Below are 15886 nucleotides of genomic sequence, written 5' to 3' on the forward strand. Positions count from 1 at the left end.
GCAACTGAGGTTCTCAGTCTCTGTTTGCACGGCTGTGAGCCGACAGAGGAGACTGAGGCTGTCTAGGAGTGGCTTCGCAGGCTGCCACAGCTGCTAGTGACATGGTATTGATGCACACATTTAGTGCTGCTTTGGAGATTTCATGCATAGACCAAAAATGGTAAGGAAAGTGTCACTAATTATTGTTTAGGACACCTAAAGCTCCTGTCTGGGAGGAACAGCCTCTTGCACATGCAGCAGATTGCCACAAAATAAAAGCAGGGAGGTTAAAAATGAGGGAAGGACTCTGTTCCTCTGGAAGCCATTAATTAGCTGCACGAAACTTCCCTACTTTCGAAAAAAACCCTGGCAGATAAAAACTTTTAAAACCAGCATTCATCTTTTTATAATATTATCCTTGCAGTAGACCAGAGGCTTCAAGTGCTTCCATGCCTGCAGAGTAGATATTTGAGTGAAATTGAATTGGCACAAATATATCTGCACATGCTCATGCAAAATTGATCAAAGCAGATTCTGACAACAAGTGCAGCAAAAGGTTTGTTCTCTGTAATTATTTGTCTTTTGGTATTGCCTCTTCTACTGTGCTTCAGCATACAGAAAAAGCAAAAGTCTGACAGGAATAGAGAAATATCTGAATAGTGTCTGTCGTTGGAAAAATCATATTAAAGGAACACCCTAAATCCATCAGCAGCACTAAGAAAATGTAAGCAATAGTCCTTTCCACAACTGACACATTACAAGTCCAAGTTTAAATTGGCTTCTGCTGCATCTCCATATGGTATAAGAACTGTGATCTCCCACATGGAAAGGAAGAGACCAGTTACCAAAAAAATGGGGAAAAAAAAGAGAGAAGAAGGAAAAAAGCAAAAGCTGAAGAATAATGCTTGGAAGCATTCAGTCTGGTCTGGTGCCAGCCCTATTTTGTGAAATATTCCTTATGCAGACAGTGAGTAACGTGTGCTTAAGATACAATAAAAAAGCATTAATCTACAGTGGGCTTTTAGGGATATGTTTAGTGTTAGGCATGTGTTATCCTGATTATAGTTGCATGCATGCTTAAGTGTTTATGTTAATCAGAATTATGGTTTTAAGAGTGCTTACAATAACCCAGACACAAATTCATCTTTTCTTCAGAAGGCCACATATCTTGCATCTCATTTTTCACATTTCTTGGAGCATTTTTCCACCAAGAATGTATTTTGTGCATAATGTTACATCTTCTGAGTATGTACATGAAACCCAGTGTATGTGGTGTGAGCATCACAGTACTGCTTCTCTCTTGTCCTGACTGCAGTTTCAGCATGCAACTGTATAATGCAAATAGCTGCATTAAACTTGTTTCCAAAAGTAATTTCAGCTTCTGGAGCTAAACATCAGTTAAAATATTCTAAATTAAACTTGAAAGACAAAGCAATGTTAGCATTGTAGCCGGCTTTAATTAACTGCCTTTGAAGTTCCTCAACCATTCTTAGATTAAATGTTCTCAGTTTCAAGTAATGCCACTGAAAACTGCTCAGGGCCCATGGCACCCACTGGGTACTGATGTTCCAGAGGAGCACTCGACCCACCTGGGATTCTGTTCACACAGGAGGCAACAGAAGGTGCCAGTTTGCATTGCAGTGCACTCCTCGGTTCATGGTGTTCTGGGAAGTTGCCAGCTGTGGTGTCATCCAGCTGCCAACAGCCCCACAGAGCACCAAGCTGCTATCTTAGTGAGCATTTGGGCTTCAAGGAAGGAATGCTAGATACAGCAGCAGTTGTTGTGCACATTTTTCATTGTTCTTCCTTCATTGCCGCACAGCTGACGGCAGACTCCTACTCTGTTATTAGTGACTCAGAGGTTGAGCGTTGACCTGACAGAGCCGGAGGTAATGGATGAACAACAGCTCAGGTTCTGTGGGTAAGGAGTCGATCAACAGGATTTTGGAAGGGCTGTTATGACTTGTGAGAAGTTACTCAAAGCTAGAAGATTGGTCCAAAGGCTGTTAGTGTCCCTACAGAGCATTTACAGTGCCTTCTGCAAAAGCATGGTCTTACAGGAACTGCACTGGTAATGCCAAGATCAGCATCCTGTTTTCTGGTGGGCGTCAGTTGTCCCAGGGACTCAAGGTGATCTGAGCTGAATCTCAAATGGAAGGTCTCCTTTCTGTTTAAAACAAACCCCAAACAATCCATGTTTTTTATGTAAAGGTTTGTTAAATGGCAGAAGCTTTGAGCTTGAGCTGCTAGCAAAAGATACATTTTAATGTTGAGTACAGACACAAACGCTATGCCCTGAAAAAAGGTACTTACACTCTCTATTCTTCTTCTGAGAGAGTATCTGAAGTTGTGCAGTCCCCTGTAGCTGTTGGCTGTGTCACCAGTAGATGGCAACATTGCTCATTCCATATAGTTTCCATATGCTTGGCGTGTCCTACCAAACAGACCTTTCTGTCCAGAGAAGACAAATCATTCTTCATATGTCTTTTAAACCACAACATGTGCTTGTCAGGAGGAGCTGTGTGTTATTAAGAGCACAGTTTGTCTCGGGTTTAGTTTATTTGCCTTGGGCAAATGAGAAAAATGTCTGCTGGTTTCGAGGGCTGTGTTATCTGGGTCTGACAGAGTCTGCAGTAGATTCAGCTGCGTTAGTGGGACACTTTATCTCCTCCAGCTGCTCCCAACCTTCCCTTTGCAGGAGGTTTCTGCCCCTGCAGAGCAGTTTGTATATGCATTCTTGAAATCACATTAGGAAGAATCATCTTGTTTAAGCAAACCCTGCCAATTTCACTGGAGGTAAATTAAAGAGAAGTCGCTCCAGCAGCATGGATGAGTAGAGCAGAAGTGCTGGGGTAAGTGTCTGGGGGTAGTTGGTGTTCCACAGGCAGGAGCAGATCTGTGCAGAGTCTGAAGGTCTCACTCCACAGAGGCGTGTCACTTAGGACTCACACTGGTTTTCTTCTAAAATAAATGTTGTTTCCTAAGCATAGGTGTGCAAACCTGCAGTGAGTTAGAAATACCTCTGCTTAGTCAGAGGCTTGGAACACAGACCTGGTGATTGCTGGTTTGATTACATGCTGTGGGGTTGGAAGAAAGCTGTAGTGAAGAGTTTTGTAGTACTCTGTGTTTGAGAAACAGACACAGTATTTACCTAACAGGGTAAATATTGTGGGGGGGGAAAAAAAGGAGATTTTTGCATTAGGTGTATATTTGGTGCTTTCTTTCCTGAGCCCTAGTCTTTCTGCTTCCTTAAATTTTCCATAAAACAGCATGACATCTCAGTCCTCTTTGTTTCTTTCTATTTCTCTTTGTATCATGGTCTCACGAACATTGTTCAGAAATGTCTTGGGTAGGAGAAAGACAAGCTACAAAAATGTGACTCTTCTTTAATGCTAATCTGTGTGGTTTTGCATACCTAGGAGATCAACCTCAGTCCTATTTTCTTAAGCTTAATTTTTCTTCAAAATTGAAATGTAATCCAGGACAGAGTGAAGTGATTCAGTAGCCTTTCACCTTAATATGGTAGCAATAAATCATGCTCCAGTCTAAAAGGGAGGAACTTTGGTGAGCTTGTATCAATTCCTTTGTACGTTCTTTAAAAAGGCTGGATACCTGAATAGCAAGAAGATAGCTGATTAGGATTAAGATTTATTACTGGAATTACCTGGAGAGATCTGATGTCTGCAAGTGAATTAACTTTCTGTTATGTTGTATATTACATCTGATAGTATTTGCTAATATTATATCTGATCGTATTTGCTAATCCTGCATGTTTTACAGTTCCAAGATGCACTGCAAGATTTGAAAGTGAAAGTTATTTGGCAAATATGCAGGTTGGTGTGGCTAGGATGCTGAGGGAACTTGCAGAACTGCTGGCAGCATCAAGGTTCTCTTTGAGGGCCATTTTGATTTTGTCAACAGTGTGTTGGTTGTGAGTCTGTTCTGTTTCTGACAGTGCCATGAGCTCACTATGGACCTTTAGCTAAATCACTGAACCTCTGTTTTTGTCTCCTCTCTCCTTAAGTAAAATGAGAAGGTAAAATACACACATATATAGATGTTTATAAAGTTTATAAATTGGAAAATACTTTCGAGTTTTAGGTACAGGGGTTAGTCTAACAGTGATATTTACATGTCTCATGTTCTCAAAGATTGAACTTTCTGACTTACTGTCCCTGTGTAGAAGACTTTACAGCTGCATTCTCTAAGTGCTGATATTTCATAGTAGTCTGATTTCTGTAATAAAATCCTCTTGTCCTAAGATCATTTGCCTATGGCTGCAATCTCAAATTGGATGGAAGGCCTTTTGATCTGGAAATAGATCATAGAGGTGGTGCTGAGCTGGAGTTTCAGATCACAGTATTGACCTCCAGCAGTCTCTGTGTCGGCTGCCAATCTCTGTGCCAATCTCTGTGCCTTGGCTCCCGCAGAATGGAGCGACAGCTTTCACTGATGCCGTGCTTTTATCCCGACAGGTCATCTCACCTCAGCGCATTCCTGCCACGGTGACTCCCACGCTGCTGATGTCCCCAATGGTGTTCACCCAGGCCACGCCTGCTCCTCCAAAAGCCCCTGAGAGCGGCCGTTTGGCAGCAGCAAACCCCGAGCCCGCCGCCAGCTCGGCCAGTCTGCTCCTGCCCCTGCCAACCCCAGAGCCAGCCGTGGGCAGCAGCACCTCCATGACCAAGATGCAGCTGCAGGAAACACTGCTACACCTCATCCAGGTAAAGTGCCAAGAATTCTCCCACTTTGCTTAACATCCTGCTGCCTGTTTTGGTACGAGCGCCCTGTAATTGGCTGTATCTGTCTAAAGGCGAAATGAATGAATTGTGCTGCTTGTGGCTGCATGGTAACAGGGCACCATGGCATAGGCTGGGGATGCAATAGGCTCTCCTTGCACACTGCTGGCTTAACTACATTTTGATTAATGCATCTGATTTGGGGTTCAGGAAAGATAATAAATTTGGTGGAAAAGAACAAAGATGACTGAAAGCTTTGTAAGGTCAGCCTATGAGCCAGAGAGACATCTCTTATATTTTTAGCTAAGGATAAATAATGGGTGATTATCCTAGCTGCCAAAAATTTCAGAGATGTGTGTAAGCACTAAGAGGAATTCAGATGGGAAATTAAAATTGCAGGATGAATGTGAGCAACTTTAAAAATATGAGTTAGATAACATGAATAAATATATTAATTCAGTTTAGCATTTGAACTAGAGAATGACATTGAATAAAATTCCTTTTGCTGCAGTAGTTCAGGTTTCATTGTGACAAAGCATTAACAATGTTATGTATGAGATGATTGTTTACCACTCTGGCATGATGCATAATTATGAATATTTTTTCCTTAACTTGCCATGTGAGTAACAGCTGAAGAGTAGAAGTTGAGGAGACATTACATAACTAAAGACCTGGCTACAGAACACAAGGAGCAGAGAAACACATCCAGTTTGTAGGTCCAAACCATGTGCCTGTATGGCTTTGGAATAAAATTAAAAGTCATTATTGTAACTTACTTAAAACATTATTTAAGTTATAAATTCAGAAAAGAAATAGTATCTCTGACAAGCCAGAGGGCTTTCTCATTTTTCCCTGTATTTTTATTTTGGGATTAAAAAAAAAAATATCCCATTGTCTTGTCTCTACATAATTTGAATGTGTGGATACCATTAAAACCATACATGAAGAGGAAACTAGTCAAGGAAGATTGGTAACTTTGTACTTGTAAAATACATATTTAACCCTGCTATTCTTGGTGGTAGCTAGGATTGACTGAGTTACCTGGAAATTATTCACTGCTGATTTGTTAACTGTTATTTTCCATTATATAAAACTACAATCTCAGATGTGCCTAATTTTCCTTAAATATTATCTTGATTGTAATTATCCTCATATGTTTATGTGAGCTACTTATAACATTCTTTCTTAATGTGGGCTGACTCATTCTTGCAAAACCTTCTTCAGAAGGAAAAAGTTAAGCATCAGAGCAAAGGGAGCAGCATCCCTTAGGAGCATTAGGCCTACAAGAGCTAAACAAGATGCAAGGATTTGCCCAGGTAGGATTTTAGTTTAGGATTAAAATCCAGAGTGTTTCATTATTCCATCAGACATGCTTGGAATTATCACTGACCTGATGGAGGACACAACCTAAGGAATTCCCTAGATAAAGGGGGCAAAGAAGAGAAATTCCAGGCTTGTAATTTCAGTATCATCACTGAGTTATTATGCAACAATACTGGACTCAATTTAAATGCACTGTGAGTTTAGAAAATCTTCTTTCTGTGTACTCGTTGCTCCTTACTGAGGTACAGTCATGGGAAATAAAACAGATCTTTGGTGAAGGAAAGGGCTTTGCTATTGCTCTCTTCTAAAAAAAGAGTAAGGCTGAAAAGTATCTGGTCCATAAAATGGAATAACCTTCTAATCTCTTTACTCCAACTGCCTGTCCTGCTAACAATTGCCTGTTTTGTTTTTCAGAATGACGACAACTTCTTAAACATTATTTATGAAGCATACCTCTTCAGTGTGAGGAAGGCAGCAATGAAAAAGTCCATGTGAAAGACGATCTTTAAATCCAATATCCATGGCTTCCTGAACTCCAGGAAGAAGATTTGGAAGTTTTCAAGTATGATTATGTTTGAAGAAACGAATGGTCTTAGGCATTTTGCGTACACTTCGATTTTCCTTGTTGGCAAGTACGTGCTGTACTGAGAAGAAGGTGAGCAGAAATGGATTGTGCCTTTAGCGAGGGGAGCGTCACGATGCTGAAGAATTACTCACAAAATATCTTAAATTATTTTTCTTACCCTGGTCCATACTTCGAGTCGGTTTCCCGGCATAAGGACTCAGTTCTCAGGATCCGGTTTCCTTTTTCACTTGCAGTGTGGTTGCTCATTGCCGAGGTATTTGTCCGCTGGTGCTGCCCGAGCCGTCCTGCGCAGCTGTCCCGGAACGCGCCCGTCCCTGACCACATGGTGGCAATGTTGGACTATTTTTAGGAACACGGAAATCCGCGTGAGCCCTTGCAACGGGAAGTTTCGGGAAGACTGATCATCGTACTTAGTTGTCTGCAAAGCAATTTAGAAGAAGTGTCATGACTTCCCCCAAAATTTTTGTAGTAAAATCTTTTTCTATTTTGACAAGAATATTTTTAGCTAGCTGTAGAAATGGGATTCTGCAGGCGTTTGAGGAATTGGGGGGGGTGGGGGGGGGGGGGGGGGGTTTGTGAATGTACTTGCTATCACATAGCTCTGGGGTGACACTGGATTCATGTTTCTGTTATTCCAGCTCCAATCTGCATAATCATAAGCAATGTGAAAATTTTTTAAGGGGAAGGCTACCTGTTGTATTAATTTTTTTTTTTAAGCGTGTTCCTGGAGCACAGTGATTTCATTGATCCATTTCTAAAGGAAATAAAATGGATAATCCCTACTATGTGCTGATTTCATTTTATTGTGCCATGGGCTATATATTTAGTTTGTATGACTCTAAAGTGTTTTTATGCTTGGCAGAAGATACGTGAGGTTTTAAATCAATTAGAATAAATGATTGAAGGAATTTTTCTGTATATTTTTATCAGCATCTGCTGCTGAAGTGCCAGTTTACTACAGTTTAGGAATACACAGTTGTTGCTGAGGAGGCATTTCTTCTGTGGGTGCAGAGAGCCCAAACTGTAATCCATAAATGATTATTCAGTCTTCTTTCCTGTGGGCACTGATGTAGGCACAACTCAGTAGCCTCATCTGTGAAAGTTCTTCAGTGGAAATTTGGCTGCAGGTTTCCATTGGTAGAGTTGTAATGAGTCAAACAGTTGCTCCTACCCCATGCAAGGGCAGGGGCAATTTGTTCACATTTCTTGGGAAAGGCTACAAATCAATAGGAAAAAATCCAGACTGAAGAGCTAGTTTCTTTATTCACATAAGCAAATAACCCCAGGAAACTGCTGGAGTTGCCCTCCACTAGACAGCAAGTCATACCCTCGTTTTATTTGGTTACTGCATGATTCTTGCAGATTCAGTGAAATGAATGTGTTGAGCAGACATCAGGAGAAGCAGACTTTAAAGACAGCAAATTCTAATCCTGTAGCCTTCATAATTTATGGGATTCTACTGAGTTAATTGCTATTATTTCTGAATGAACTGGTGTGGAAGAAATTGCAATCTACACAAAAGAGTTTGAAACTAAATGCATGCATAATTGGTGTCTGTGATGTTGGATTATCTGAGAGTGCAATTTAAAGATGATGGGGACACATAGTTAAGACCTCATTTGACATGCAGAACTTCTGTAATTGGTGGGTAAAAATAATCCTTAAGCATCTCAAGCTGCCCTGGTAATAGATTTTCTAGTTACAGGGGAAATATTTCATTTACAAAAAGGCAAGTAGAAGTTTTAAAAACATTCTTATTTATTGCTTGCCAGAGCAATTTACAAAAATTAGAGGCATGTTTTTTACAACATCTGTTAACTCCTGATGCTTATGAAAACTGTAGTATTGGCATTATGCTTGAAAAGCTGAGGCTTCTCTGAAAGCAGACAAGGATTGAGCTAATTCAGGGTTTCTTTTCACTGCCCTCTCCTCTGGTTACATCTACGCCAAGTAATGCTGGCAGAATTGGATTTCTCACACTGTATTGCACTGTAAGGGATTTTGTGGATTATTCAGAAGGCATAAACTTGCCCTTTGTGGAGTGAAGAAAAGTTGTTGCTTGAGAAGGGAGGTGCTGTTTTAACCTCTATCCTGTTTACCAACAACAGCAGTGGTAAGAAGATAGAACCAGCTCAGGAAGAAACCCTGAGTTTTATGACAATGAGCAGGAAGGTAGTGAGAGAAATCTGCTGAGAAATGAAGCCAAACTTTTTGTCTAGGTTTCCATCTTAAGAGGGCAGGATCTGCTTTACCAGGTGCATTTGGGAACTGGAGACTGAGCTTGGAGTCATACTGGAGTGTCAAACTGAGCTGTGTCCCTTTCTACTGCAAACTGTAGCACTTGTCTCAGGAAAAGGCATCATCCAGAAATATAGTTGGAGGCTTCCAGCATCGTGGAAAGCTGCAGGATTCCCATGTGATACTGAAAACTTAATCTCTGTCTTTTGGCATTGTGGGTTTTTAGCAGCTCTGTGTCAGCTGGGAGTGTCTCCATGCAGCCAGGTCTGTGCCTGACACCAAAGAGGCTGTTCTGGGGTTGGTAGTTCACCTCTGAATATGGTGGTTGTGAACATTTGGGTTCTTTTATTTGATTGGATTTTTTTTAAGGACACTGTTAGAGCTATGAGCTCCTAGGCTAACGAGGCCTTTTGAGAAGAAAAGACTGCAGCAGTTAGAATTGCCTTTCTTTGGGCCTGTTTTGGGTTTTTTTAATCTGAAGATGGAAAAAAGAGAGCAAGCAGAAAATCAGAAAGTATGTAAGGCTCACATTAACTCTGCTTTAGACGATTGCACAGTATGCATGTGTAATATTTTTTTATTGTCTGTGTATTTCTTAAGATACTGCTCACTTTGAATTGTGTGGTGGGTTTTCTTTTTCTTCCAGTACAATTAAAATCTTGCACATTTGGGACTAGCAGGCATTCCAAAAGCAGTTGCAGCAGTGCTTTATTCATTACTCCCATTCTCAGCCTTGAGTTGATATTAGTTTTCAGTGTAGTTCCACTTAATCACTGCCCACTTCCTTAGAAAATTCCACGCCTATTAAACTAGAGTGAGAAGACAAGGAGTAGAAAGTCACTGAAATACTGAAGCATCATTTCTGTCAGTGTTTATCATGGAAATCTGTGATATTCAGTGATTATTCAGAATATCCAAATATTTCCTCACATAAAACTCCACTCCTTAATTTGATTTTTATTCATTAGCTCTCTGTTGCTCCTCTATTACTGCTTGTTGTAGCTGCAATGGGGATAATTAAAATGGCACAGCAAAATAAATTTTTCCAGGAGCAGGATGCAGCTGAGCAGACAGGATGCTTCGCCTCCTCTGACAGCCTATTTAGAACGTGTTGAGCTTTGAACTTCAGTTGTAAAAGCAGTGGGTATTGGAGATACCAGTGTCCCTTTAGGACATTAAAATCATAGTTCCATATTTTAGCAAACTTGGAAGTCTTTGCTTCCAAGGAAAAGGCAAAATTAAAAGACATTTTTCCGTAAGCATTTGAGGCTGTAACGTAAAAAATGTTATGAGAAGGCGGCTTTACCCAGAGGGGTCCCTGAAACCACAGAAAGGCAAAATTCCACTCCTGGAGATGAATAATGCACTAAGAAACCAATCCTCAGTCAACCTACAGTAAACTTCACTGCTAATTCTAAGGACTTTTAAGAGACTCTTACAAGTCCTTGCCTTTTCCAAACCCCTGTGAATATCTCTAACAAGCTTGTTCTGGCCTGTAGCTGTAGATCCGGGCACAGCTCAGTTGGGAACGCTGGGGCAGGGAGCTTGGCATATACGGGCTGCCAGTGGCAAATGGGGTTCTGCAAGACCCTGAGGAAACAAAGGTGGTGGCTTTATAAATACTCTGAGCTGGCTCTGCTGCTGAAGAGGAAGCCACTTCTGGCTGCTCATCCCTGCTCCCACACCAGTCTTTTCTGCCTTTTCCCTTCATTTTTCTCCTTTTTTTAAATTTTAAGATGGCTGCATGGGAAAATGTCTTGCAGCAGAATTAGTGCAGCATGCCAAGGTTGGGTTTGATGTGGTGGGGCTCAGAGGTGGCAGCCCAGGCACTGTTTCAGGGCATGGATGGGGTGTGCAGCCGTGGGCTGGGGTGGCTGGGACGAGGAGAGAGCAGAGAGAGGCAGGAGAGCGGAGCTGCAGCTCTGCACTAAATTGATCTGAGGCATGGGGGAGACTGGGATCCAAAGGCCTCCCCCTCTCTGCTGACATTAAGACTTGGAAAACACCACAAATTCCAAGAGTGACTTTGTTCTTTCCCCTGCCTTGGCTGACTCTGGGAATCCGTGCAGGTGCCCTCCCAAGGGGTAACTGCTGATCCCCAGCCTAATCTGAGCGCAGACCCAGCGGAAAGACGGGATCTCTGTGAGGGCAAGCCTCGGTGCAAACCTAATTTAGTGTGGGGGATTAGAGTGTCTGGGCTAAAGTTAGCCTGTGCAGACACCTTCCCCACCAGCACCACCCTGTGCTGAACCAGCACTGGCACCAGTGCCAGCCCCTACCTCTCCTCAGACTACAGCAGAGGGTGGGTGAATCTTCCCTTCATATTTCTGGGGTTTTAATTTAATGGAGATTGTACCCTCGAACCAGAACAGAGTGTTCAGATATAAATCTGCCCAGCATGGAAGTGAATGTGAAATGCAGGAACCACATTGCTTTATGTATAGCTGAAAAAACTACTGAAACAAGCAGGAAATAAGCACTGGGAAGGTAAAGGGAAGAGAAAAAAGAGATTTTTAGGTCATTGTAAAGAATAAATTTTGGAGGAAATGTGTTTCATGTAGAAATGGCTTTCCTTTATAGCTGTTGTGGAAAGAAATCAAGTTGCAAGTAATCTCCATGCTTCTTCCTTTCAATAGGTGAGCAACAACATAAAAAACCCAATAAATTAATTTAGAATAAACATCTGGTATACACAATAGGAAGTCACTGGACATTTTTTGAGAGCAGCAGCTTCAGTCATACATGTAATCAAAAAACCCACAACATTTTTTAAACCTTTTGGAGCACATATAAATTAAAATCCGTTTTTTCTCTGTTTGGACACAAATTCCACAGAAAGCCAGGTAAGCCCTGAGTTCAGCACAAGGTGTCTGCACAAACACCACCAGTCACTAAGGGCAGAAGGAAAAACGCTCCGGCGTGTGGTGACTAAACAAGAGCCAAGAAATAGGAGGGATGCCATCTTATTATCAGCATGAGGGAGAGCCATGAGGGAACTCTGGAAAATGATGGCATTCCTGCAGCTGCTACTGTGCACATACAGGGGTGCCAATCCCACGGTTAGACCTTATGCAAATATTAACATTTTCCTTGCCCAAGTGCTGCTGCCACACATCTCTTGTGTCTGCAGGTACAGCCACTCATCCTGGATTTCTTCACCCAGACCTGAAATCTGCTTCTCAGACATCTTAGAAGGCAGAGAAAGATTATTAGTATGTCACCTCAGAACCCTGCCCACCTGTGGGTTTTTCATCAGCACCTGCCTGTAAATACGAGGTTGAGAGGGAGAGAGGAGAGGAGGCTCTTGGCAGCCCTCCCAGAGCAGGGCTACTCAGGCTGGGAACAAAAGCTCTGTTTTCCTTCATTTTTACTGCTGCTTTGCAGTCTGGCTCACTAACAGCCTCCTGCCTTCTGCTTGGAGCAGCAGCCCCAGACCTACCACTTAGTGCCAGTGCCTGCATTTCCCATTCAGCTGCGCAGCGTCTCTGTGTGCCTGAGGCCCCCCTCTTGGGTTCTTATCAGGGAAGTCCTGCCTCTCCTGCCTTCTGCCATGGATGCAGCGAGCTGTGGCCAAGGGTTTGAATTAGGGGAGCTGGAGAGTTGCAGTATGGTAACACAGTTCAGGAATGCCCTGCTTAATGCTTGAAGTTTGGCAGCAGAGGCGCAGTATCTCTGCCGGAGGTGTTTGCAAGCAGGATCAGCTGCTTGTCTCTTCTGTCTCACTCTCCTTCCCTTCTCCTGTTTTTCCCCCTGAAGGCCAAAACCCGGTGCTTCCAAGCAAGCCGTGCCCTCCTCCTCACCCCTGCCCCAATTCCTACCATCACCACCTCCAGTTCCTCCAAAGCAGCTTCGGGAGATGTTGTAACCCTTGTGTGCCCCATGAGCAAGCACAGGCCATCACCACAGGCTCCTCCCAGGTCCACCACGTCCCACCAAAAGTGTGCCACAACTCAGGAATGTCTCAGCAGTGTCAGCAGGACCACAGATGAAGATGATGAAACAAAAGCACTGTTGTCTTTGAGAAAAGTCCCTCCAGGGATCATAAAACAGGAGCTTCAAGGGAAGGGTAGAGGGAATGAGTAGAAACATAAAGTTGAGGAATCTCCAGTTAACTCCTTTGTCTGAGAGATATGAAGAAATGATGACTGTGTACTCCAGAAAATCCAGTAAGGAGTTTGAAATTAGTGAATAATTCTAAATAGAAGTGAAAACTGGAAATTTTCAGCTCACTTCTAAGGGCAGAAGCAAAGGTGTGGAAATGAGAAGAGAGAGCAGGGAGATAGAAGAGCACAAGCGAAACATGATTGTGTTTAGGAAAACTTTCACTTCCTTGCATAAAAGCAGAAGTTTAGAGAGCATTAAATTTCAGGACACCAAGCTAATCCCTCACTGCAGGGGGCTGCTAAATCCAGCAGACAAGGCTCACCAGTGTCCAGAGCAGGGGGCAGTCGCATGGCCAGAGATGAAGACAACGAGCCCTCGTGCCTCTGCCAGGGCTGCGGTGCACACCTGGGAGAAACCAGGTTAGGAAGTGGGAAGATCTCAGAGATAAAATGTGAGCTTAGGAGGTGACAGAAGGGTAGGAGTGGGGCTCTTCTCCTCACACCATAACAACCTGCTTAATTACAGTGTGCTGAGAGGGCAGGCCTGGACGGACAGAAGGTGGGGAGGGGAACACCACTTTGTTCAGATACTGAACAGAGGGACACAGACACTCTGTGGGTATTTAACCTAAAGTGCTCTCCTCCTTTTTTTGGAAGTGATGATTTCTTAATCCCCTGAAACACCTTTGGATGAGAACTCTTACAGGATTTTAAAGGATTTCTATTTCTTACATATATTTTTTAAGTCTTCAACATTGCTCTCCAAGTGCATTTACATAAACAGCTAGATAGAAGTCTCTAGAAGTGCTTTTTCTACACATTACCCTTCTGAAGGAGAGAGAAGAATATTATCCCACTTGAAATGGACATGAAGAGCGGTTCCATAATGGATGTATGGAGGTCACAGAAGAAGCCAAGAGGGAAAGGCAGAGACTGATGCTTAGTCACACCTCACTGGGGCTTCGCTCCTCTCCCAACGCTTCAATTTTGTTTGCAGCCAACTGAGAAATCCCTCAGTCCAGCCCAAACTGCTCTGTTTCCCAGATTCAGCGCTTCATAAGAGATCAGCAGCGAAAGTTGTGTAGGCAGCGAAAACTGGGAAAGCAAGGAGCAGATAGAGGCAACAGCAGCAGCCTAGCAACCAAAAATTAGTCCTGACAAATGCAGGACTTCTGATATTATATTCCCTTCCCTTTGCAGGTACTTTATCACCCAGCAGGAATCCCTTCCCCTCTCCCTTCCTCTGCAGCATCCTAGTGGCTGGCATGTGGCAGCCTGGCATGCCCTGAGCCTGTTGTGGGCCAGGCAAATGAACAAAGCCAGCAGGAGTGGCCAGAACAGCGGGAGTATTTTCACATGCAGCTCCTGTATTGATCAAAAAACAAATTACAGTTGCTCTAAGAAATGCTCTCTCCAGCTGTGTGGTAAAGAGGACACTAAGGAGGCCAGTTGGTGCAAGTTTCCTGTTTTCCTTCCTGTCCCATCAGCGTCTGCTCTTCCCTTGCTCTTTGCTCAGTCTCTTGACATGATTTGCAATGTGCTGCTGTCAAAGCTGCTGTTGTGCTTCTTCCTTGGAAGTGTTTTTCCCTTGCCTGATGACTGCAGCAGCTTAATGGGAGTCTTAAAGGGGCTTTGATTGTCTGTCCAGAGGTGAACAATTGCTACTGTCCAGAATTACAAAAAGTCCATTTGCACTGGGAGAGGAAAAGGCAAAACCTCCCATGTTAGCTACTTCCCCACAAACATGGCTTTGCCAGAATAGGGTGAGCTGTTGAGCTGCTGAGATCTGTTTCTGCCCTTGTCCTTTGCCACCCCAGTCTTCATGCACCAGGGAAGCTCATGGCCCAGCACAGCACTGCTCAGCAATGCTGAAAACAACCCACTGTGGGCAGCAAAACATTCCTGGCTCCTGGACACAGGATCTTCTCCACAAAACCCCTGTCCAGAGACTGAGCTCCCTCTGTGCTCTCTGCATTTCTTTCTACACCTTCATGGCCCTGAGCTGCCACAGGCACAAGTGGCAATTTTCTGGAGCTAATAACAATTTTCTCCTTGGTTAACACATTCAGCAGCGTACTGAATCCAGCTAATCCGTGTCTTCCCTGCCAAAAGCAGGACAAGGGCTCCATGGCTATTTTAACCTGTTGGATTTCCCAGCCCTCCTAAACAACCAGTTCTAAGGAGTTCTAGTCACATCAACCTTCTCTGCTTCCATCTCATTCCATACTGGATGTGTTATTCCTTTTTAATCTTTTAGCCTGAGCATGACCAGCGTGGTGCAGAATTTGGAAGTGTGCTGGACTCCCTGCAGCATTTTGGGAGGGCTGTGAAAGCAATGAGTTCCTTTCTTTCCTGATCACCCTCAACAGATGCTTGTGTCAGTGAGATAAGCAAGAACACCAGCCTGCCCTTTGCTGCTGCAGACCATCCTTGGAGGGAAGGCTTTGGAAGTGAATGACCTTTCTGGTTGCTGTTTCTGCCTGGGTAGATGAGAAAAAACCAGCTGGTGGTGGGTGTAAAAATAGGTATTAGCAAAAAAAAATACCAGCAGAGCTCTGGAAAAGCCTCTAGAAGGCAAGTAGAAAGTTATGGCACTCCAAGGATGGGACAAAGCTGACCAGCAACTGAGGACTGTGACAACAGCACAGCACAGCACAGTTTGAAGGTGGCCCAGGAAAGGACTTGTGGAATCCCAGGCACAGTTGGAAAGGGAAAAACATCTCCAGGTGGGATGAGGAGGGTGAGGAGAGCTGTGTCTCTGGCCCTGTGTACTTCCCCAACAACCACAGAGAGCCACTGCCAGACTCAGGAATCCACCTCCCACACGAGCCAGAGCCGGCAAGGGGGAGAGGTGTGGGGTGAGTAAGGGGAATTTGCTGGAGCAGGTGGAGTGTGCTGGGAGGGGTGGCTGTCCCTGT

At 43.5% G+C, this 15886-nt stretch overlaps 1 protein-coding gene across 5 annotated transcripts in view; it reads left to right on the forward strand.

The window, feature by feature from the left end:
• DCP1B (decapping mRNA 1B) overlaps positions 1 to 7412 on the forward strand; it is a 41179-nt gene extending 33767 nt beyond the window's left edge. For 4 of the 5 annotated variants that reach the window (XM_032106996.1, XM_032107000.1, XM_032106997.1 and 1 more), the window contains 2 exons: positions 4455 to 4703; positions 6456 to 7412. In XM_032106996.1, the coding sequence (XP_031962887.1) occupies positions 4455 to 4703; positions 6456 to 6536 (330 nt within the window). In that variant the 3' untranslated portion in view covers positions 6537 to 7412. Of the gene's footprint in view, positions 1 to 4454; positions 4704 to 6455 lie in introns of those variants that run through there. The other variant, XM_032106999.1, reaches the window with a different exon arrangement.
• Positions 7413 to 15886: the final 8474 nt, after the last annotated feature.

The sequence above is a fragment of the Corvus moneduloides genome, chromosome 4 (assembly GCF_009650955.1).
Source record: "Corvus moneduloides isolate bCorMon1 chromosome 4, bCorMon1.pri, whole genome shotgun sequence".
Classification (NCBI taxonomy): Eukaryota; Metazoa; Chordata; class Aves; order Passeriformes; family Corvidae; genus Corvus; species Corvus moneduloides.